Source organism: Cryptomeria japonica, chromosome 1 (assembly GCF_030272615.1).
Source record: "Cryptomeria japonica chromosome 1, Sugi_1.0, whole genome shotgun sequence".
NCBI lineage: Eukaryota > Viridiplantae > Streptophyta > Pinopsida > Cupressales > Cupressaceae > Cryptomeria > Cryptomeria japonica.
In genome coordinates, this window is record NC_081405.1 from 172770200 (window position 1) to 172795829 (window position 25630).

The 25630-nt window shown below is 39.4% G+C and overlaps 1 protein-coding gene across 2 annotated transcripts in view; it reads left to right on the forward strand.

Annotated features, from left to right (window-relative positions):
* The window catches only part of LOC131036075 (probable ADP,ATP carrier protein At5g56450), a 65231-nt gene that overhangs the window by 699 nt on the left and 38902 nt on the right, over nucleotides 1-25630 (forward strand). For both annotated transcript variants that reach the window (XM_057967868.2, XM_057967869.2), the window contains exon 1: nucleotides 1-31. This exon is cut by the window's left edge and continues 699 nt beyond it. In XM_057967868.2, coding sequence (XP_057823851.2) covers nucleotides 1-31 — 31 coding nt within the window. The remainder of the gene's footprint in view (nucleotides 32-25630) is intronic.

Genomic DNA, 25630 nt, shown 5'->3' on the forward strand with positions numbered 1-25630 from the left:
CCCATCTGTTGCACTTAATTTTTCTTTGAAGGTATGTGTCATTTAATATGTTGCTTTGCTGGATGACAAATTTAGTAGTGATGTGTCCTTTGATTTCTTTAGGTGCGGTGATAATTGATTCAATTTATTGTGGATCACTTTCATTTCGCTATTTGTGCTAATAGGTGTTGAAACTTTTTCGCAACCAGAAAAAGCATTATTAAACCAAGTGAGCCTTTCATAAAATGAAGAATTGCATGGTCCCTTAAGAGAATTACGCCCGGAAATAAAAGCATTAAAAATCCAAGGAGACCCTTCAGAAATTCAAGAATTGCAAAGTTAAATAGCCGAAACTTTGACATGATCATATGCATTATTTGGTGACTGTGAATGGATTTGGAAATTATTTTAAGATGTGGTGTTTGCATAAAACCATATTAAAAAAGCTGAGCAGTGAATAGGCACTAAAGAAAATCAAGTTCAAGTTAAGTGCAACCATTGAGAAATTCAGTTAGTATGCTTGAGGGTTGAGGGTAATAGCGGGAAATTATATAGATAGGTTACAGCAGTGCGGCATATGTTGGTTATGAGGGGCACTATGTTATATAAAGTTCTATATTGCATCCACTTTGTGGAACAGGTATTATCAAAAAATTAGGGTATCAATTAAGTATGCTAGATGCACTGCAACATTTGCTAAAATTGTTGTCATATGGCCTGGTGAACCCATATAGAGTCCAGATGGGAATAAATAGATTATAAAAGAACAGAACTAAAAAGTAAAAAGTTTTAATAAACTTGGCAATCTTGCACGTCTTTACAAAATTTAGTTTTATCTATATCATCGTCCAGATGGCAGTCTAGTTTAAGTGATCGTGATTCCTCTGTTCATGTCACTTAGTGACTGAAATAATTAGATCTTCAGTAGTTATTGTATAGTTACACTCTATTTGCCCAACCATGAGATGGAAAATTTCTGCAACTGTACCCATGTATCACCTCTCAAAGAAAAGAGTTGCAACCTTTGCAATTGATGCTCACTTGCAAACAAGCCAATACAATTGGAGAGGATGAATATTTTCTAGCATGTGTCATGTCTTTCAATATTCGTCAATCTCTGATCAGTGATAATATCCCAATGAGACCTTTCCCTGAAATTATCTTTGAACTCCCTGAAACTGTCTTTGAAGTAGCATTCTCTTGGGTTACCTTCCTTTGATTGCTAGTCATACACAGCTCTATGAAGTCTGTTTCTGTTCCTGCAGGATAGAAAAATCCTAATAGCTTGCATCATACAAAAAATTTCAGGAATGTAACCATCTTTTTCCGGCATTGATATATCCATGCACTCTTTATTCCTTTTATCAGCACAAGCATGATAAGTAGGTGGCTGCCTACAAAAATAATTATGTTGCTGTTGAAAATTAGTAGTAGGAGCAAGACAAAATTGTGCCTTTGCTGTACCAAGTATCCTAGAGTCCCCAACCTCTCTTAGTGTTTCTATGAATGCCATTTCAGCCTCATGACATTGGCCGATTGTGATCATATCAGTATGAAGTATAACTTTCATTTGATTTTTATTAGCCCAAACAACCCTGTCTAGGTGAATTCCAGATCAGCTATTGGTTGACCTTTTATGCAAGAAACAATATGATGCTTTTTGCCAATGCTAGTTTTCCTCCCCACTTATCCAAAATGTAAAACATAGGGGCTTTATTGTTCTACACTATGGGTAGTACTGGCTGCCCTGGAATAATGGTGAAGATAAAAACCTTCTCCCCATTTCCAATGCTGACAAAAAATCTTTACTCTACAATAGATCCCCTTAATAGATAGGTGGTAGGAGTATGTTCTCATTATAATCTCACAAACTAATTGCTATCTGCTGTATGAACTTACATGCACCAATGTAAGCTTTGTGGGATGATGTTACCTTTAGAGAAAAGGTTCCATCCAATGAATACCATAAGAAGAAGATGGGAAAATGTATACTATTGCCATTTCCCATAGCAGCAAGGGAGCCTGCACAAATTACTCCTTGCCTACAAAATCCATTCTCATGCGCCATCCTCTATCAGGTGGTTGTCCTACAGGTATGTTATGATAGAACATGCTTTGCTGAAACCATGTGCTATAAATATTTTGCTTATTCATATAGCTGGCATTATGTTTATCTTTCAATTGCCATTGGGAAACACTCACATTAACAAAAGCATATGTATTCTCTACAGTAGATTTAGGCCTCAAAGAAGAAGAAGAAAAATTGGCTTGGTCAAATTGAATGATATAATATGCTGCCACAATCTTCTGCTTTCTCTTTACATAATCACAAAAGATACTGGGCAAGAAATACAAACTCTTGATTGTCATTGCTGACATCCAGGATGATAGCAGAGTGTTGCATCTTTTGCCTTTACAAATTGCAATAGTGCTGTAAATATCAGAATCCCACTTCTTTGTGCATAGCCATTCTGTATTTGATTAAAATTATCTAAATGTCCTTCTCTGCAAGTCGTGTCTTTCACTTTTTCCCCACACTTAAAGAGTACTTTCCATGATGACAAAAATACTGAAAGGACATAGTGTAAAGTAAATCTATTCTATTGTTGTCTCTTTCATATTGTGAATTGTTCTCAAGAATGATTGGAATGTTTACCTTTTTCTTCCTTGATGATGTTAAGCAAAGTAACCTTGCTTGGTCCTTGGTGGGTAAAAGGATCAAACATTCCAACTTGCAAACCTAAGATTGATTGCTTTGTCATCATCTTCTAATAGGATGCAAGAGTACACCTAGTTATTGCTTTCCACCTCCATCAACTTGTTGCATCTCCACCAATGTGGGCCCAAGCCGGCATTAACATCGTTTTTTTGGGCCAAGCTTTTCGTTTGAGCAAGTTTGGTGAAGTCTAGGGCCTGTTCTGTCTTTTCTAGGGTTTCTGCCTTTTGTCCTAGATTTTAGGGGTTTCTATTAGGGTTTTGGAAAAACTGAACATACGACTGGAATCAAGACCCTTCAAGGAATTGCCCAGTAAAATTTGAGCCAAAACGGAGCAACTTTATATTTTTAGAAAGTTCCTATTTTTTAGGGATATTTCTGAGTCCCAGAATGTCGTCATTTTGCCAAAAATCAAACTTACCATTTTTAGTAATTTCTATTTTTAGTAAGTTTCTATTTATAGTAAGTCATTCTTGTACCTTGTCTAGGGATTTAACATTGACACTTTGAAGGTTTCTATTTTTGGAAAGTCGGTGTTGACAGGACCATTCGGGCAAGGTGACAAAGATCAGACATTTGCAGCTATTTCTAATTTCGGAAAGTCAGAAAGCAGATAGAGAAAGCCAGAAAATGGTTAAGTGCTGGAAGCCCATTCCTGAAATAGAAAACTCAGAAATTCACCCAAGTTGAGGAAGACACTTCAAAATCACAAGGAGATCAAAATGTTCTGAGTTTGAAAGCTTTAAAGTTGAATGAATCCATGCCAAATTGAAAATTCCGCCCAGGTATGCAGTTGGGTGCTAAATCCAAGTGTCCAGGGATAGCATGGAAATTTCAAGAATCGATGCTAGAGTGAAAATTCCGCCCGGGTATGCAGTTGGGCGCTAAATCCAAGTGTCTAGGGATAGCATGGAAATTTCAAGAATCCATGCCAGAGTGAAAATTCCGCCCAGGTATGCAGTTGGGTGCTAAATCCAAGTGTCCAGGGATAGCATGGAAAGTGTGAGAATCCATGGCCAAGGCATTTTAGCGCCCAGGAGAGGTGAAAGGTGCCAAGTTGGGAGAGAAGAAATCCTTGGAAGTGAAGAAATTCCTTCCTCGGGTCAAAATTGCGCCCTAGTGCTAGGGAGGGCGCTAAACTTAGCATCCCATGGAGAGCAAGGAATAATGAGGAAATCCATCACTTATGCAAAATTCCGCCCCAGCCTTGTGGAGGGCGCTAGAATGGAGAATGCATGGAGGAATGGACAAATTCCAAGAATCCTCGACCAAGTATAAAATCTGCCCCAGCCTTGTGGAGGGTGCCAAAGTGGAGGGTGCAAGAAATTTATGAAGGTGTTGGAATTCCCTTCCACAGTGACAAGCGCGCCCTAGCCTAATGGAAGGCGCCAAAATGAACTTTCCAAGGAGAGGTGGAAAGGTATAAAATCCATGCCTCATGTGAAATTCCGCCTTAGCATCTGGGAGGGCGCCAAATAGCAAGAGTCAAGGTAGGATGGAAAAGTTCAAAAATTTCACCTTCTTGAAGAAATAGCGCCTAGGAATAATGGAGGGTGCCAAAATGGGTAGAGCATGGAGAATATTGAAAACTAGGAATTCCTTCTGCCAGGTCATTGAATTCCTTGACCAAAGGAAAATTGCGCCCAAAAGAAGAATGTTGAAATGGCTAAGTCAAGGAGAACCAAGGAAATGATGATAAAATTCCAAGACACAGTGAATTCCACGCCCAAGCTTAAAAAATTGAAATTTTGCCTAAGGCATGGAAGCCAAGCGATCAAGGAAGAATCAAAAAGCAAAATTCCCCTCGAGCAAATTTTTGAATTTGCTATTTTTAGACACCGAATCTCGCTAGAATATGGAAAATTTTATAGATTCAAGATCATGGTGAAATTCTCTATCTAATGAACCTAGCTCCTAAATTTTAGGGGGATCCCTAAAAAATAGGGATGTTGAAAAGAGATGTGGAAAGTCCTTCAAAAGCGGAAGACAACAAGTTAGAATGGAGTCAAGCAAATCCTAAGAAAATCCTTCAATTTCCTTGCAAAATTGGAAAGAGTGGAAATCAATGAGTTGGCGAAGAGAATCATCCAAGTATGACGCATGACTTAGTGAATTTAAGGAAATTTCTAAATTCAAACTCACTTACATGGGAAGTTTCTTTTGCATGGCGCAGTAATTGGGGAAAGTATGACACATCATGAATGCAATTGCTAATTTAAATGCCTCCTAACTTAGCAAGAGGATTTGAAGAATTCTATATAAGTTTGGAAAGGTATTTCATTTCTCACATGCAGGATTCAAGAAAGAAGAGTTGGAGAAGTGAAGGGTGGTCATACTTAGTCTCTATTTTCATCATCTCCAAGGTGCTTCCCAGATGGCGGAATCAAGCAAGGCAGCTACCCTCTCCAGGCAGGCATTAATCAAGGCATAAATGAAAGGTTTCCTTCCTCCTTCCCCATTCCCGGCTGAATCCAAGATGGGAAGAAATCAGTGATGCTAATTTAGGCACATTCAATTTGGCTACATTCAAGATCAGAATGTTCGGGACAGCAGGGCACAGTCCATCACCAACAACTGTCAAAATTGTCAAAAGTGGAATCGTTGCGGCAGCTGGTTTTCCTCTTGCTATTCAGTGCCCGGACTTGGTCCAGGAATGTGCAACACATTATAATTTAGAGCAAAAGACAATCTCAACTCCTGATGGCAAGCTGCTGGCAACATTGACTCCAGAGTCAATTGGTGAGGCTTTCGAAATTCCTTCGCACTATTCCATGACATACAGGACCAGCAGCGAAGCTCAGGCAGTATATGAAGCAGGTCCTGCTAGGTGTACCGATTTGATTAATAAGCAGTGGTTGCTGAAGCCTAGGGTGCATGCCTCCAAGATGCCAAAAACTCTCACTATCTTCGAGTTCAAGCAGGAGTATGTGGACCTGATTAAGATGCTGAGCAGAGTAATGGGGTGTTCACATTCCGTGAACTTTGAGACCTGGATGTTCTTCTACATAGGCGAGATCATGAATTCAAATGGGCTAATCGACTGGGCCAGATTGATCAGTCACTACTTGCACGAGCAGTTGAAAAACTTAAAAGAAAAGGTCCTAGTCCTTTTTCATGAGCTCCTACCTGTTCTATATGCTTGCGCGAAGGGGAGGATTTGATGGGCTGCCAGCAAGAGGAGTTATGGGTTGCGGACCGGCTCAGTTGAAAGTACATGAGTGTTATCCCCAGCTGCATCTTCACAATGTCAATTCTTACAGGTTGGCAAATGACACCTTCACCATGTACTTGACACGGCTTATGCAAAAGAAGTTGCACATAAGGGTGTCGCCGCAAGCAAGTGCCTTGGTCTAGAAGTATGGAGCCGCGTTCTTGCAATTTCCAAAATTCACCTGATGGCAATATTGACTCCAGAGTCAATTGGTGAGGCTTTCGGAATTCCTTCGCACTATTCCATGGCATACAGGACCAACAGCGGAGCTCAGGCAGTATATGAAGTAGGTCCTGCCAGGTTTGCTGATTTGATTAATAAGCAGTGGTTGCTGAAGCCTAGGATGCTTGCCTCCAAGAGTGAAAAACTCTCACTATCTTCAAGTTCAAGCAAGAGTATGTGGACCTGATAAAGATGCTGAGAAGAGTAATGGGGTGTTCACATTCTGTGAACTTTGAGACCTGGATGTTCTTCTACATAGGCGAGATCATGAATTCAAATGGGCTAATCGACTAGGCCAGATTGATCAGTCACTACTTGCATGAGCAGTTGAAAAACTTAAAAGAAAAAAGGTCCCAGTCCTTTTTCATGAGCTCCTACCTGATTTATATGCTTGCGCGAAGGGGAGGATTTGATGGACTGCCAACAAGAGGAGTTATGGGTTGCGGACCAGCTCAGCTGAAAGTACATGAGTGTTATCCCCAGCTGCATCTTCACAATGTCAATTCTTACAGGTTGGCAAATGACACCTTCACTATGTACTTGACACGGCTTATGTAAAAGAAGTTGCATGTAAGGGTGTCGCCGCAAGCAAGTGCCTTGGTCCAGAAGTATGGAGCCGCGTTTTTGCAATTTCTAAAATTCACCTACATCAGGACACAAGGATTCTCATTCCAGTCGTACAAATTGGCTAGATATCCATCAAACAAGCTCGTATTGCTTTAACTCATGAGGTCTTTAACTGCCTATGATCAGTTGAAGAAGAAGAAGAAAAAGCAATCAATTGAATTTCCAGTTGTCTTGGGTGACTTCATGGAAATATGCCCAGGCTTGGAAGCCGCTGAAAGTGCTGTAGGGGAATTGGCATTCTATCGTCTGCCATTTTATACATCCAGGGCCTAGTATGATCCTTACTGCCAAATCAGAAAGGTTGCTAGTGCCAAATTCATACACAAGTTTCACTTAGAAGATTATTGGGCAGGTGCCGAGGATGACCTTGAGGTCCGAATGAGAATGCATTCCAGATTGCCCCTCGACACCATCAGGGTAAGTGAAATTTATCAGGTACCAGATCAGGTGAAGGAGGATGCAGATTTGATACAACCTGAATTTGAGAAAGTAAAGGATTGGCCTATTTAGTTGCCAGATTGGTCAGAGCCCGAAATGGATGATTTGAGTATCTTAGCTAGACCGGTGCTAAAATTCACTAAGCACTGGATTGACAAGCAGATAAGAAAGTTGGCGGAAGGGAATGTTCATCTAACATATCAGCTAATGGGAAGTCTAGATTCCCACAGTGAGGCAACCGAAGGCTCTTCGCAGGTACAGGTAGGAAGGGAAGTTCGGATGGATAAAGAAAAAAATGCCCAAAAGAAAGCAAGGATGAAAAGAGAGCATTCACCAACAAGTTCCTTGAGTGTGCAGGAGGTAGAGATGTTTCCACATACCACAGGTCCACTTCTAGAGAGCATTCCGGTGCTAGATATACTCAGCATTAACGCTTCACAGGGACACCATCGGCCAAGAAGTCAAAGGCAAGAAAGTCTCCCACATCAGGAAGAGGCTCGCCATGATAGCTTGGTGAAATGGAGGAAGAGTCACAGGAACAGGAGCATGTAGAGGATCATAGTCACTCGATCCCCGTTCCAGATTGGTTGGTGGGAAGGTTGACAAGGGATTCAGAGAGGGAAACTGATCCTGCTCGAGAGTTAGAAGAATTATTGAAAAGGATGGATCAGCTAGCAGAAAGGAAGGCTCCCCAAAAATTTTCCAAGGTTGTTAGGGAAGAATCTAGATCCCGGACCCTGCACATTGCTGAGCCTGCAGTAGATAAAGACAAAAGCGAAATCAGGCAGGAGGATTATGTTATCAGACAGATTGATCTTGGCCATGTCTCCATAGGTCAAGTAATGGGAGACTTTGAAGAATCTTCCTTGGCCATGAAAGAGAAGATGCTGAAATCAAAGGCGAAATGTAAGCAGTTGAGAGAAGAAAATAGAGCCCTATGCGAGTACGTCAGGAGTTTCAAAAGACCCTCAGGGAGGCAGGTCCTTCATTCACTCCTTCCTCCCTTCCTAAGGAAGTGGTTGATGATGCAGAGGTTATTAGAGTGATGGCACAAAATTCTAGGGAATGGATAGAGGATTTTTATATCGAAGCAGGAAAATTCATTGAAGACCTAGCTCAGCTTCATTCAAAATTCGTGGCCCTCTTGAGCAAATTAGAGACAGCAAAAGGATTATGGGAGGATGTGCACATTTACCAGGGCTTAACCATTCTGTGACTCAGGGCTCTGACGAAGGTTCCAAGGCAAATTCTGGTTAACGGGAAAGTGATTCAAGAAAATGAAGCTTATGACTTTCCTCGATGGTTCCATGCCGTCTGCTAAGGAAAGAACACCTTCGATAAATTCAGTGTAGACTCCTTTACTTTGAAAGAGTCCATCAGAGGGGTGCAGGAGGAAATCATTAGTGCAATTGAGGCATTGTTCGTGAGGAAACTCAATGACGGTGGAATAATAGTGAACTCCCTGAAATCTCAGTTGCATGATTTCTTCTTCGTAGGTTCATTCCCTAAGGAGCATTTTGCAAATGTTTCTTCATTCTCCGGTATAATGAAGAAGACACAGGAAGTCACGATGGAGAGGGAAAGCTTCTTTTCCAAGAGCGAGGAAGAAATTGCCTTGATGGAATTTGACATTAAAAATGTGCCAAGTGTCTCCATCAGAAAGCTGGAAGCCGTCGTCAGCAGATTCATTGCATATGCCATAAATGAGTGGGATAATGGTCGTCCATTTTTGGACGAGAGTCTTTTGGTTGAATAGTAGTGGCGTATTTACTGCTGGAGGTATTTTGACTAAGTGTGGGTCTAGTCAATGCATGTCGCCTTCGGATGAGGAATCTTCTTGCATGTAGCCTCCTCATTTATGGTTTTATGACAGATTCTCCTTGCATGTCGCCGTCACCTGGAGCATGATGGACATTTATTCCTTGCATGAGGGTGTTCGCTATATTCTGAGCATAATAACATCATGGGGCGCATTTAATGCACTAGTGGGCTCTATTCTAGGCTTTGAATTAATTGTATATGGGCATAATGGGTCATTAATTGCTGATTCCCACCTTGTTGCACCTTGAGTGGAGAATCTTTTGGGGTGAAACCCTAATTGGGGTTTGCATGGCCTGAGGCCTATATAAAGGGGTGACCCCCCTCATTTGTAAGAGAGGAGAGATTATCTGAGATTGTTGCATCAGGATTGTGAAGTAGCCAACTGAATGCATTGTTCCATTTTGATGGTGTATTCTTGTTCTACTTTGGCAATCTGCATGGTCTTGCTCTCGTCAATTAGATTAGATTTGCTTATATGTTGTTAGGAGAATTGGATTTGATAGGATTACTTGTTGCAGAATCCGAGCTCATACTTTTGGTGTGCAGTTGACTGTTGTATACCGTGCAAAGTTAACCTGAGCCTTTTGATGTGTATATGCTTAACTTCGATCATTAGTAGAGATTGTTCGATCCAATGGTCCATATTGATGATCTAAAAAACCTCCATGCACCCTTTGAAGATTGCACCGTCTTCGTGTAGTTGTGCTCTGCTGGCGAAACGAAGTGTGGTTTGATTTTGCATGAGTTATCTCGTCTCCTGTTTTTAGGATTAGATTAGCTTTAGCATAGTTCTCTCTACCCCATTCTCATTTACTTTCGACATAATTTGAAAAATCCAAAAGATTTAAAACTAGAGCTTTCATTGCAAATCATTCGTGCAGAAATCCTTGAGCTTGCATGAATTTTCTTCAATTGAACGCGCGTAAGGCCCCTTGGGTTATCAGCAAATCCATCAAACATTTGAGTCACGTCCACGCATTGAAGGAACCTTGGAATTAGCTGTTTGAACTTTAAGCAATCCTAGCATACAGACTAATCTTGATCAAGAGAGGATAAGGTGACCGTTGGTGACTTTATTCTGTGTTAGACGCGGTCATAAAAAACACGTCAACAGGTTGCACCATTAACAGTGCGACCACTAGACCACTACACCACAAGGTGATCCCCATAAAAAGCGATATATTAAATGAATTAAAGAATTCATTTTCTTATGGAAGAGAAAAACAAATAAAATGAAGATTTATTCATTTTAAGAGGATTTTGATTAGAAAAAGCGAGAGATTAAATGAATTAAAGAATTCATTTAATTATGGAAGAGAAAAACAAATAAAATAAAGATTGTATTTATTTTAAGAGGAAATTGCTTAGAAAAAGTGAGAGATTAAATGGATTAAAGAATTCATTTAATAATGGAAGAGAACCAAATAAAATAAAGTTTTTTTTTTAAGAGGAATTTGATTAGAAAAATGTGAGATTAAATGAATTAAAGAATTCATACAATTAGGGAAGAGAAAAACAAATAAAATAAAACAAATAAAACAAAACAAATAAAACAAAGATTTTATTTGTTTTTAGAAGAATTTAATTAGAAAAAGCGAGAGATTAAATGAATTAAAGAATTCATTTAATTATGGAAGACTTAATTAGCCAATTAAATAATTATATAATTATGAGGGAAAAATAGAAATTGATTTATGTAAATAAGAAAGATTATTTAATTAAAGTGATGTGAAGGAATTAATAAAACAATAAATTATTTAATTAATATTTAAAAGGAAGTTGGGTGATGAAATAATTTAAAATCATTTAATTATGAAATTGGAGGGAAATTTTTTGAATTTGAATTAGAAGAATGACACTAGATTAATTAAATAATTAAAATTATTTAATTAATTCAAAGGAAAATTAGTAAAATTGACGTTTGTAGGCGTGGGACAATTTTAGGTGTCTACACTAACCATTCTTCATCAAGAATGCCACCTTGAGATGGATGGATTGGAGGTCTTGCAATGCTCGTGGGTTGGGAGGCAAATGAGTGCTCTTGGGCTTGTTGAGGAAGGCAATCTTCATACTTCTTATCAATCACGCCACTCCAAGATGGATGGATAGGAGATCCTGCCATTCTCGTGAGCTGGGAGGTGAATGAGTGCTCTTGGGCTTGATCGAGGAGGACGACCTACCTCCAAGGTGGATTGAGGGATGGAGTGGGCTTGAAATCTTGCCATGTTTGTGGCCAGGGGGTGTTGAGGATCAGAGATCCAATCATGCCCTTGGGCTTGAGGATCTTCTCAAGTACGCCACCCTGAGATGGATGGATGGGGAATCCACCCATGCTCTCGCAATACAAGGATGACCATCCTTGAGATTGCGGTTTGCAAACATTTCCAACAAATTCCTAATATGGTTGACTATAGGAATATGCCTTGGAATTAATATTAATGCTATTGAGGTATTTTGTTTTAAATATGAATGATGCTTATATGGATTCATATGTTATCATGGATTCGTGACGTTTAATGTTAATACTTTGTGAATTTAGATGTTATCATGAATTTTCAATACTTAAGGATTTTTAATTAATATCAATCTCTATTAACTAATACTGTTTGTGGACAGAAACTAGTATTATCTTATATAGTGCATTACAATTGATAATATTATTATAAGAGTTCTGTTTTTAAATGAATTGCATTCTTCATCTCAAGATGGAATTGTTATTTTAGGGCAAAAATTGGGAAGATCCCAAGAAAGGACATTACATTTGATAATGAGCTGCTGATATTGTTTTGGTTGATTGATGAAATCTGTTGAACAAATTTTGACACTGCTATTGTAAAACTGATATGATGATGAACAGCTCAAAAACCAGCTTGCGAATTCAATATGTTTTTTTGTTTCATTGCTGATTTCTAAAAATATATCAAATTTGCTCACAAAACCTTTACCAAATGACAAAGGCCACTTATCTGCTAACAAAAATCTACTGATTTGCTGATATGAAACAATGGTGTAGGGAAGCTCATGTTAACTTGAAGCTCTCTCTCTCTCTCTCTCTCTCTCTCTCTCTCTCTCTCTCTCTCTCTCTCTCTATAGCACCCTTGTTTCCTACTGTCATGACCTTTCTGCATGAGGCCGGCTACAATGGATGTGGACTAAGGTGTTTTTAAACATCCCCCCAATCTACCTTCCGATTTGTATGTAAAATAAGTAGATAATAAATATAAATTCAATTAAAAAATAACTTTTGAATTTAAATTTCGGGTGCTCAAGTTTGGCACCAATTTTTGGGACCGCATGCCTCTTTTGGGAAGTTGTATTTATGATCAATTGTTTTAATTGGAAAGGGAGCAGAGTTTGGTGAATTTATCCAATGTTTGGAGCTTGCAAGATGAATACCTTGTTAGCTGGAAAGATTGGACGAAACCCTAACCTATTCCACTATTTTCTTAATTCTGTTCTTGCCCTGTATTTCCTTAGCTATCATACCTATTTCTTGCTACAGATGTGTATGCCATTTGAGATCAAGCGGGATATCAAGGTGGCATTAGACTCAGGTTGTGAAGACTCCTTTAAGCAGTCCAAAACTTGCCAAGCATTCATATTGAGTACTGTGAAAGAAGTTGAGTTCAAAATTATAGTGCTTGAGGGGTATGAAATTGCAAAGAATCACACCATTCTTCAACCTGATCATTAGAATGCCATCCTTCTAAGTGCTTGGAAATAAGAATCAGATAGTTGATAGTCATTGGTCTATTATACTCAGATCGCTGCAAATTGGAGTTTTCAAGGAGGGCTTACATACAACATTACCAGGTTGCCTATCTGATTGACAGATTTGCAACTTCCTGGAGCCATTTACATTAGTTCAACAGCCCAGATTTGAGGGTTCCACACCTAAAAGCTTCCATCCAGGCTGAAGAGCACTTAGTTATATTGAGAAGGGTGGGGTGGAGAGGATGAATCAGTATTACAACAAACTTTTACTTTTTCAAATCTTAGTTAATCACAACTTTAATACTTCAAAATTTAATCATACACAATAATAACACACATGCGAAATCTAGCAATAAGGAACACAAGACAAACACATGAGCTATATGTGAAAGTCCTCACGGGAGAAAACCATGGCAAAATATTGCTTATATAAAATTATTCTTACAAACTTTGTAGACACCAACCCACAGTAGACACCAATCATCTCTTGATGATTCTTAGGCACCAAGCCATTGGAGACACCAATCCCCACCATTGAGTACCAATGCAGCAGGGGACACCGATCTCTTCTTTTGGGTAGCACCAACGTCCAAATGAGGAAGTTCTATCTTCAGGATGTTGCTTCTTCAATGGATGATGGAAATCTGATTTGCCTTCACAAACTCTTCTTGCTCTTAAATTCTGCTTACAAATTTGTTAGAATCTCTGCTCATGTGTCTCCTTTAGATCTGCTTATAATTCTGATTTAGATCTTCTTCAATATGGTTCATAAGATTGCTCAAAAATGCTTCATTAATCTGCTAAAAGATGCTTCATAATTCTGCTTTAAATCTGCCTCACATCTGCCCATAATTTTTCTTATAGATCTGCTCATAGACCTGTTGTGACATTTTCACACATTGCCCTGTTGCAAATGGGGACACCCACTTTTCGCTTTTAGGGTAGTTGTTTTTCTTAGTTTGCTTAGCTTGGCAGTAGTTTCTTAGTTTTTTAACCTTTGCTTGTGAGTGGGTATGTGTTGTGAGTCTTAAGAGTGCAATATTCATCCTTAGTGTATGATTGGGTCAAGCAGCGTTGTTTGGTGATAAAGTTGCAAAAAATTGTTAAATGTTGTCATGTTGCAAAGTCGTCAGGGAAAAATCGTTGTGATGATTGATGTTCAAGGATCGATGAATGATGAAATATATGAGGAAAATCATTGCTAGATCATGGAAAATGAAAGATGATTGAATGACAAAAGTATGGGAGTTCGAATCTAAAATGTGAGCTTAGGGTGGATGAAATGAAATGAAGGTTGAATGATGAAAGGAGAAAAGCATAAGTGCAACTCATGGTTGAAACCCTCATTGTGACAAAAGCCTCATCAAGAAGCCCTCTTCAAGAAGGAAACACAAGATAGATGGAGAAATCAAGGAAAATCCAAGAAAATTCCATAGGTCATTAAAATCCATGAAATTCTTATGAAAAGCGACATTTTCCGTGCTTAGTCAAAATCCATGATTTTGGTGAGGATTGGCATTTTTTGTCCATGATGCCTCCAAATCCATGACATTTTGATGAAAACCTCATTTTGTCCATGACTTCATGGAATACATGGCTTTTCTAGGTGTTGATCATTTTATCCAAACATTTGTCAAATCCATGAAAATTGTAAGCAAAGCAAATTCTATCCTTGAGTGCTAGGAATCCATGCCATTTTAATGAGCATCCAAATTTGCCCCTCCACTCATCAAAATCCACGACTTTTCCATTGGAGGCAAATTTTGTCCACGACTTAATGGAATTCATGATTTTTTGATGATGGTCTCCAATTCGTCCACAAGTCCATGGAATCCACGCCTTTTATGACTTAAGGCGCATGCTAGAAGAAAATGAGATGTGTTGGTTTAAAATTCAAGGAGGTTGGCCTTGCAAGCAAAGGTAAAATTCGAATTTCAAATTGCAAATAAAAAATGTTTTAAATGCCAAGTTGGCCTTGTAAGGAGGAGGTGCGTCTCCTGCTTGGAATGCTTATATAAAGGAGATGCAAAAACATCATTCCAGCACAAATTCAAATGCAATTCAAAGCAATTAAGAGGAGCAGAGTAGACCGAACTAAATAAGACTTGGATTCAAGACAAAAGCAAGTATTTTCAGGCTGAATTGGGAGCATTATTAAGGCGAGTTTGTAGTATTCCTGGAGCCAAATTTGTAGCAGACCTTGGAGTGAAGTGAATCTCACCGTAGCAGTGAACTTGGAAGACATTTTACCAGGACTTGAGCCAGATTTTGAAGTGATTTTTCACTACTTTTCAAGCAGAATCAGAAGTGTGAATTTGACCAAACTCAAGAAGGGCTAATTCCTTTAATTAAGTGGGAACAAACATCTTGATTTGGAATAAATTTCATCAGCACATTTATCAATATCCAGATCTGGAAAATTAACATTTCCAGACTTAGAGAGTCACTTCTAGATTTGAAAGGGTTTTGAAAGCTTGTTTGATGAAGTGCTGATGTTATTAGGGTTTTCTTTATATCACATTTTTTTTTGATTTACAATTGTTTCCTTTTCAGGTTTGATTGAAGGATGATGGAGAGCAATGAGGAAATCGAGAGGAAAGAACTTCATGAGGAACAAAGGAGAGGGCTACACAAGGATTATTCTACAAGGATGGAGGTGATATGAAGATTTAAGTACATGAAGGGATTCAACGTCAACACACTCAAAGCAAGTATCGGTCAAGCCTAAGTGGATGATGAGTGGATTTCAAGGAAATTATAAGTGAAGATGGGAGATGAATGAAAGAAATACAAGTATGAGTTGTTTTCCTTGGATATCTGAAAGGAAATTCAAGGGTGAAACCCTCACCAAGGATAAAATCGACATCATTAGAGATTTAGGTGTAACTAAAGATTCCATGAGGTGAAGAATCCACGACCTCAAGAAATCCAGGCTCTTGCAAAATTGACTTGATGCCTGTTTATCCTGAAAATTGCTTCTCGGAAAGATATCAGAATCTTGTGGGAAGCTTAGCAAATGGGTACCCAAATTTGTGATTTACTAAGCAACCTCTGGGATTTTAGAAGCCGATTCTTCTCTTTAAATTTTTTGAGGAAAAGGGGAAGAAGGAATTCAAAATAACATCTAATACTAGGGTGATCCGCCAAAACATTCTGGTAATCAACATCATTACAAGATAGCAAATATGATATTTCAAAATGAGTACAGAACATTGTTACCCCTTAGGTTGAGAGAGAACAAAAAGCTTAAGGTTCACAAACACAAAAACAAGAAATTCAAATCTTTCAATGGCGACATATGCTAAGACTTGCTGAAACACACGTCATTTATCTATTCATGAATATAAAAGATGATTTGATCAAATTGACATGATATAGCCACAAAATCTCTATCACAAATAATCAAAAGAGGTAAACAACATGATTCAATTATCGGTGCTAGTGAAATTGAGACTATAAGAGTCAGGATTCCATTGACATAAAATTTAACATCAAGATAAGAATAGAAAGGCCATTTATGCACTGTCTGTGTTGTCTCGTAATCAAATAAAAGTTTGAATATGCATAAAACTATCAGAGTGAAAACTTAAAAGTTCAAGATTAGATCTTCCAAAAAGCCCACGGTTGCCCTTTTTATAGGCGCTTAGAACTAACAATCCCCTGAAAAGAATAAAGTACCTTCTACCCCCCAAAACCACTTGCATGCCTACAACATGTCATAATCATCATGAGGCTGTTGCAACCGTATGCCCTTTGGCTTGATCATGGTTCAATATTCCTTCCTGTGTGCATGCCAAAGGTTTTCAGGTGCCATCACTTCTTTTTGTTGCATCGGCTCATAATTTCAATCTCCTCCACAACTTTTGTTGTCCATATTTTTCAGATTAGCTTGACAATTGTTATTTCTCGGGAAGAGGATGCCTCAGACATTCTAAACACGTGGCGGCCAGCCGTGTATTACAATCTGATCTTTCTTTTGAGCTTTTTGGAAATCCGGTGAGGAGGTCACGTGGTCGACAAAACAACTCTTCTAATGTTGTTGGGACCCTCCTTGAATCGGGGTCAAAACTTGACACACGGTAGTATAGCAGAGCTTTTAGGGGCTGAGTAAAAAGAAACTATCACAAAATCCCGCGGGGAAGACACGTGGCATTACTTAGCTTGCCAGGGCTCAAAAGGACGAAAGGATGGCCGCTAGGGACAATGTCGAGAAAACCAAAATAATGCGACTTGCGAAAATTCATTCATAGCTCTGACGACTTTCAGGGGTTCCTTGCCTGCGGGGAAAGAGAACCTAAACACTCTAGTTCTACGCCGAGACTTCAAAAAGGAAGGAAAGAGCTTAGAAATTTAGGGATGCGGCCTGCAGGAATGCCTAGTCTGCGTCCGAGGGAGGTTGATGGTGTTGCAGATCTTCAAAGGCCACATCCAAGGCGATCATATCCCGAAAAGAGATGATGGACGCGTTGATGTGTTTTTTATGACAATGCCTAACACAGAATAAAGTTGCCTAACGGTCACTTCACTCTCTCTTGATCAAAGTACGATTGTATGCTAAGATTGCCGTGAGTTCAAACAATCGACTCCAAGGTTCCTTTTTGCGATGGACATGACTCAGTTGGCGGATGTGATTGCTGGTAACCCAAGGGGCCTTACATTTGGATCGTTCTTCACTTCATTGTTGTGGCGTGGGATTCCATCATCGGATATGGCGATGCTTCTGCTTCGAACAGACTAAAATGAACAGAAAATAAAAGGGAAAGGGATAGAAGGGTCTAAATCTACTCCTAAGGGCAGTGATATCAACAGTTAATGCTTTGGTGGACAAATTCCAAATAAACCAAGCTCTGCTTCGCCAAGTTTAACTACAACTTTGCAGGAACCGGTGCAATCTTCTGAGGATGTTGGAGGATTTTCACATTGAGAAAAGTGCATCTGAATACCCAACACGATGCAATCCAAACGACTATTCACAATCGAACTTAGCACAAATTTGGGGGCTCAGGTTAACTTTACACTGGAAATTCATCGAACACCATTACATTCTCCATTGAAATCAAAGCACTGTGCTACTTCTACTGTAAGTGAGGAAGGTGAAACCATGCAAGTTTTGAAAAAATAACTTAAGTGGACACCATCAGGGAACAATGTTTCACTGCTATTATCTCAAAAACTTATCGCAACAATTTCAGTCAAATTTCCCTTTCTTTACAAATGAAGGGGTGATCCCCTTATATAGGCCTCAAGCCTTGAGGACACATGCAAACCCTAATTAGGGTTTTCCCAAAAAGATTCCCCAAACATGATGCAACAAGGTGGGAATCAACAATTAATGACCCATCATGCCCATATACAATTAATTATACGTGCCCAAAATGGCATCCATTGTGCATTAAATGCACCACTTTTTTCAAATTTGCCCAATGTGTAATAAATGCTCCATCATCTCTTGAATACGATAGTTACATGTGAAAGATGCTCCACCACTGCATTAAGTACGACGGCTGCAATGCAATAAATTAGCCGCCACCATGGTCAAATATTCCAGTAATGATGTGCCACTATGCCTTCACGCGACGACTGCATGCAAAAAGATGCTCCATGACTCAACATGCACTGACCCAACTGCCACTTGGCGAGAAAGCCCTGGAGAGAGAAAACTTTAGGAGAGAAAATTGATCCATGCAGAATTGTTTTGAAGTTTTTCGAACTTTCCTTGCTCTAGAGGAGATTTTCAACGTTTTTCCACCATCTCCTTCTTTTTAGGAACTTTCCTAAAATTTAGGACCCAGGGCCAAGAGAGAGAGAATTCTCTCATGAGTCGAAATCTGCAAAAAATATAAATTTCTAACAAGATTTGGTATCAAAAATAGATTATTCAATTTTTTTTTACCGAGGGGATTTCTTGCTTTTCCATTCCATTCCTGGCCTTCAAATTCCCCTTTGATTTTCATGCCTTATAAAATTTCCTCAATTTTCCAACTTGGGCGTGGAATTCATTTTTGATGGAGGAATTTCAAATTGGAAGGAAAATTCCTTCCTTACCTTCATTTGGCACCCATTCCTTTCCCAGAGCACATTTTCTCCATGGTGAAGGAATTTTGATGTGGAGGAAAAATTCCTCCTTAACCTCACTTTGACCTTGATTCTACTTTACCCCTTGAGGAAGGAATTCCTTCATGCCTTGGCCAAATTTCACATTTTTCAAGAATTCCGTCTTGAAGGAAGGAATTTCCAACACAGTCAATTTTTCACTTTCCTGGAATTCTGTCCTGAAGGAAGGAATTTCCAACATAGTCAATTTTTTACTTTCCTGGAGTCATTTTTTCCACTTTCTTGGAATTCTATCCTGAAGGAAGGAATTTCCAACACTTAGTCAATTTTTCCACTTTCTTGGAATTTTTCACCTTGGGCGCATTTCTTCCTCGAGGAAGGGATTTTTTTGAATTCTTGAAGTTTCCTTTCTGAACCTTGATTTTCACGTTCTACTTCCAACCTTAGGTACATTTCGGAATTGGAGAAGAAATTTTGGAAATTTGTTCCTTGAGGAAGGAATTTTTGTGCTTTTCGAGTTCATCTTGTCCCGAAGAAACTTTTTGATCAGTTTGCCACATTTCCTATGTTTTAGGAATTTTTTGAAATTTGAGTTCCAGGGTCGAGGAGAGAGATAATTATCTTACGAATCCAAATCTATCATCATCTTGAAATTCAAATGATTTTTGATGCCCGAAAATAGATTTTTCAAGAATTTTCCCGACAGTTCTTCCTTGACCTTTGATTTCCATGCCTTAGAATTTTTTTATCTTCCAACCTAGGCGTGGAAATTTCACCTTGATGGAGGAATTTTCATTTTCTTCATTTTTCCATGCTCCTTGCATTTTGGCGCGCTTTAATTCTTCCTTGGGTGGAATTTCCACTGGGTCATGGAATTTGGCAATTTTTGGATTTTCCCTGACCCTTTTGCATTTTGGCGCCCTTTAGCTAATTTGGGTGGGATTTTTTACTGGGCAAGGAATTTCATCGTTTTCCCTTTTTCCATGCCTCCTCACGTTTGGCACCCTTCTCACCTGCGTGGGCGCTATTTTCAACTGATGGAGGAAATTTGCTTATCTTGGATTTTCCATGATGCCTCCAATTTAGCGCCCTACCTGGCAGTTGGGCGTGGATTTTACTAGATGAAGGAATTTCATCACTTTTGAGTATTTCTCTAGACTTAGACGATTTGGGAGATTTCCAGTTTCAAGATTCCATTTTGGGGAATTCGAAGAGCTTTTCCATGCGTTAGTAGATTTTCCAAAAGGTGAGTTGACACAACGCCATTTTTTGATCACTCTGCCTGCTCTTTGGCCTTTCCGGATTTAGAAATGATCGTGAAAGCTCAATCTTGAGTGTCTGCATGCGAGGAACTTGCCACAAATAGACTTTTCCAAAATAGAAAGTGCTTCAAATGTCAGAGTTGGAGCCCAAAACAGGATGCAGAGACACCTACTATAAATAGAAACTTTCTAAAAATAGTAAGTTTGATTTTTGGTGAAATGAAGACATTTTGGGAGGCAGTGAAATTCCTAAAAAATAGGAACTTTCTAAAAATAGAAAGTTGCTTAGAATTTGCTCAAATTTCATGTGCTGGTTCCTTAGAGGCTCCTGACTCCAATGCAACATTCAATTTTCGAAAACCCTAAGAGGAAACCCCTAAAATCTAGGACTAAAGACAGAAACCCTAAAATTGACAAAACGAGCCCTAGACATATAGCCAAAATTGCTCAAACGAAAAGCAAACTTGATCAAATTGACCCCAAAACATTTGCAAAGCAGAGAGACCGAAGAGACTGCCGCGAGAAGACCCCAAAAATCAAAACCGAAGGATTGGGAGGGCCTAAAAAGTAGGGGGTCCCTATTTGCAATGGGGCGATGTGTGAAAAGGTCACAACAGGACATAGTGGGAAATTCAGACTCCAGCTGAAAGTTGAGCTTGGCAAGGTGATATAAAATTTGCTCAACCTCCACAACACCAACCCTTGCTTGAAGTGTTTGCAGGAAAGACTGATCCTATTGCCTTTGATTCAATAGCTCTTCAACTTGGTCTTTATCAAGCACTATTCCATTTGGTAAGATAGGGGAAGGAAGACCGAGTTGGACTAGATGATCAATTCATGCTGTCACCTGAGCCATAGTAAACTTAAGAGCCATTAGAGCATCTATAGTTCTAAGAGCATATGCATTGCATTCAATAAACTCATTTGCTTTCTTTGTTGCTTCTCTTCTATTTGTGATACCAGTAGCATTTGCTACATATAATTTTTCAATTATGGCTTGTGACTCGGTTGCTTTCGAAGAAATGCTCTGCAACTTTTCAAGCATTGTCATTTTGAAAGTGGATGTGATCAAGGAAGTAGATAGTTTCAGAAGAGTTAATCAAAGTTAGAAAGTCAACTTGATCATGCTAAGATGATATAATTTGGGAATATGTCCCATCATCATCGTCATGTTGAGCAAACTAGATAATGTTGAGTATCAAGAGATATGGTTCAATCAAAGTTTGTGATCATCTACAAGGCAGGTTGAGGCGGCATCCTAGTCATCATCCAACCCATCCAATTTTGCCGCATCATTTCAAGTCAAAGTATCTAGATTCATTGAACTTGACTCATCCATTGAAGAGGATAACTACCACACGCGGAGGCACAAAGTTCCATGTACCTAACCTCCTTTCTTAGTGTTTTGCATTAAAAGAGGGATGTGTCCGAAATGATGTAATTTTCTCATTGACTAAGAAAGAGTTTGTTGTAACAAACCCTAATTAGAGTTTCATTGTATAGGCTTGGCCATTGATTTGAGAAGCAATCCGAGCCTTCAAAATGTAAAGAGACCTCTATAAGGCTCATTTTTCTCATTGTAAAGGTTAATAGTTAGTAGCATAAGCAATTAACAGTTAGAGTAGTGTTGTGACGTATTCACACATCGCCCCATTGCGAATGGGGACCCCTACTTTTTTGCTTTCTGGAGTTTGTTTCTAGGTCTTTTAGGGTTTTGTCTATTAGCCTTTGCATGTTGAGTGTTGCCAGAGGGATCACTAAGATAGCAGGCTTTGCTTGAGCCAGGGTGAGTCCACAAGCCCCCAAAATTAGGGTTTCTTTGAAAGTCTTCCTTAGGACAAAGTTTTGCTCTTGTTGCTAATTATGTCTTGTTTGAGGAGGTCAACGAGGCTTGGTGAGTGAATATCATCCTTGAAGGTCTGAGTTAAGTCAAATTGGTGAGTGATGAAGTCTGGAATGTCATCCTAATCTTCAAATGTCCTAACATTTGGTTGTTTGGAATGTCATCCTGATCCTGAAATTTGACTAAGTCTGGAAAATTGAAGAATCCTCCAAAAACTAGATTTTGCATTATAACTCGTGGAGGTCCGAAACCACTCTGAAACGTCTTGACAGTATATATGGAATATAACTTATACTTGAATGTTATATTCCATAAATGAATCCTGACGGAGAGGCTAAAATGTCAAATTTCGCTTCTGACCCTTCCAAAGGGTCTTGAGCGAATTTCAATTTCGCTCCTGACCCTTCCAAAGGGTCCAGAGTGAAAATTCACGAAGGACTCAAGATCTCACCTAAGTCAAAGAGTGGTTGAGTGAATGGGCAAGGATATGGAAGGATATGCATCAAGGCGTGAGTCTAGGCCAAAGGTCAAGTCAATTCCAAAGTGAATCAAGCCTAGAATAGGAATTTTGTTCCTGACCCTTCTAAAGAGTCCAGAGCGAATTCCTTTCTAAGACACTCTACATTGCCCAAAGTCATGAACTAGCTCATTCCCAGGCATTTGTGAAGGCAAAACACTTATTTGGAGTGAAGAAATGTGAAAATGAAGTCAGGATTTGAGCCCAAGGAGGAATTTTGCTCCTGACCCTTCCAAAGGGTTCAGGGTGAAATTCTTGCAAACACCTATTTTTCCCTTAGGGGAGGTCAAGTCTTTGGTTTCTATGGCGTGGATGGAAGTAAGATAACATGTCTTTGCCTTTTGAAGTTGATTGAAGTTGAAAGGATGGAGGAATAAGCTTAAAACAAGATTTTTGCTCCTGACCCTTCCAAAGCGAAAATCCTTATACACCTCAATTTCTTCTTTGTCCAAACCAATTTCCTAGTTTCTAAGGCATGTTTGGAGGTGTTTTGAAATGTTCTAGCCTTAGGGAGTGATTAGAGTTGGGAGAGATGATGGATTTTAGCCTAAAAATTGAATTTCGCTCCTGACCCTTCCAAAGGGTCCAGAGTGAAATTCTGAAAACACTCATTTTCCCATTAAAATGAGGTCAGGAACTTGGTGGAGATGCAAAGAGAATGATCTATGTTTGCCTCCCAGAAGAGATTGGAGTTGGAAAAATGAGCAATCAAGCCTAAGACATGATTTTCGCTCTTGACCCTTCCAAAGGGTCCAGAGCGAAAATCTACTTGGACCTCATTTTCTTCCTTGTTTGATCAATTTTTTAATATCCAAGGCACGTTGAAAGGAATAATGGACATGTTTTTGACTTTAGGAATGTTTGAAGGCGATGAAAGGTGGAGATTTTGTCCTAGAAAAGGAAATTCGCTCCTGACCCTTCCAAAGGGTCCAGAGCGAAATTCCACTAAACCACCTTTTTTCCAAATTTTATGCCAAGCCTAGTACAGACTAAGGTGAATTGAGATGGGAGAGGTCCCTAGGGATGACTTTAAATTGCTAAGAAATCATTGAATTTGAACGAATTGTGCAAAACCAAGATTTTCGCTCCTGACCCTTCCAAAGGGTCTAGAGCGAAATTTCTAAAATCATCTATTTTCCCTACAGGTCAAGTCAAACTTTGGGTTGTTATGGCTTGGATGGGTGTGAGGAGAGGTGTTCTTGCCTTTTGAAGTTGATTGAAGTTGAAAGGATGGAGGAATAAGCTCAAAACAAGATTTTCGCTCCTGACCCTTCCAAAGGGTCCAGAGCGTAAAACCCTAAAATCATCTTTTTCTCCAAAATTTGTGTGAAGACTGGCCTAGACCAAGGTGAGAAAAGCTCTTTGGATTGCCTTTGAAAGATTTTTGACCATCAAAAATGTGAATTTTGCTCCTGACCCTTCCAAAGGGTCCAAAGCGAAATTCTGGATAGGTCCTGTCCTTGGCTAGGTGTTTGAGCGAATTGTCCTTTTCAAGGCTTTTGAGGATCAAGCAAATGTTGCCAAGTTGAGAAATGGATTCAAAATAGGAAGTCTAGAAGGAGCAAAGTGAAAGAAATGGAGTTGAGTGAGGATAAACAAGCAAAACATGAATTTCGCTCCTGACCCTTCCAAAGGGTCCAGAGCGAAATTCCTCAAACTACCTATTTCCTCCTTGTGTCAAGTCAGGACTTTGATTCCTAAGGCATGGTTGAAATTGGAATGATGTTACTTTGCCCTGCAAGATGAATAGAAGTGAAGGAGAGGGTGAATTTTGACCTAAAGAATGAATTTCGCTCTTGACCCTTCCAAAGGGTTCAGAGCGAAATTCTCAATTTCACCTAGTTTACTCATGATGAGGGTCAAGTTGTGGATTCCTAGCCTTTGGTGAGGAGAAGGATAGCGTATGCTTGCCTTGGAAGGCATTTTGGAGTAAAGACATGATGGAATTTGTCCTAAAATGCAAATTTCGCTCCTGACCCTTCCAAAGGGTCCAAAGTGAAATTCCCCAAAACCACCCTTTTTTCCCAATTTTATGCTAAGTCAAGTGTGGGTCAGGATGGGGTAAGATTGGAGAAGTCCTTGAGCAAAAATTTGAGTTGCTAGTGATCCATGAGCATGAAGGAATTGAGCCAAATCAAGAATTTTGCTCCTGACCCTTCCAAAGGGTCCAGAGCGAAATTCCTAAGATCACCTATTTTCTTTGCAAGACAAGTTGAGTTTTTGGTTTTTATGGCCTAGATAGGAGTGAGGCGATGTATCCTTGGTCTTGGAGGTGGATTGGAGTTGAGAGAATGAGAAAATAAGCTCAAATCATGAATTTCGCTCCTGACCCTTCCAAAGGGTCCAGAGCGAAATTCCTAAGATCACCTATTTTCTTTGCAAGACAAGTTGAGTTTTTGGTTTTTATGGCCTAGATAGGAGTGAGGCGATTTATCCTTGGTCTTGGAGGTGGATTGGAGTTGATAGAATGAGAAAATAAGCTCAAATCATGAATTTCGCTCCTGGCCCTTCCAAAGGGTCCAGAGCGAAATTCCTAAAATCCACCTTTTCCTTTCATATTTGTGCTAAGCCAGGCCTAGACAAGGATGATAGAAGCCCTTGGGATTGCCCTTGAATGGTTTGTTGCCTTCAAAAATGATGATTTTTGGCTAGAGGAAGAAATTCGCTCCTGACCCTTCCAGAGGGTCCAGGGCGAAATTCATTATAGGTCCTGTCCCTGGCCATGATTTCTAGCAAAATTCTCTTTTCTGGTCATTTTGAAGTCAAACAAAATGTTGCAAACATGGGAGAAGGATCCAAGGATAAGAGTCCAAGTATAGAAAGTGAAAAAGATAGACCTTGGTGAAGGAAAACAAGCAAATCATGAATTTTGCTCCTGAGTCCTGACCCTTCCAAAGGGTCTAGGGCGAAATTCACCAAATGTCCTTTTCTTCCAAATTTGTGCTGGACCGAGACAGTGATCAAGGTAGATTGGGCTTAAAGATTGCCACAAGCATGTCTTAGAAGGGGTTGTGAGTGAAAGAAGTGAGTGTTTTGTCCATGATCAAGACATTCACTCCTGACCCTTCCAAAGGGTCCAGGGCGAAATCCTCAATTTCACCTAACTTGCTCATGATAAAGGTCAAAGCATGGATCCCTAGGCTTTGGAGGAAGGAGAGCTATCATATGTTTGCCTTGGGATGAATTTTGGAGTAAACAAGTGATAGAATTATCCTGGAATGCAAAA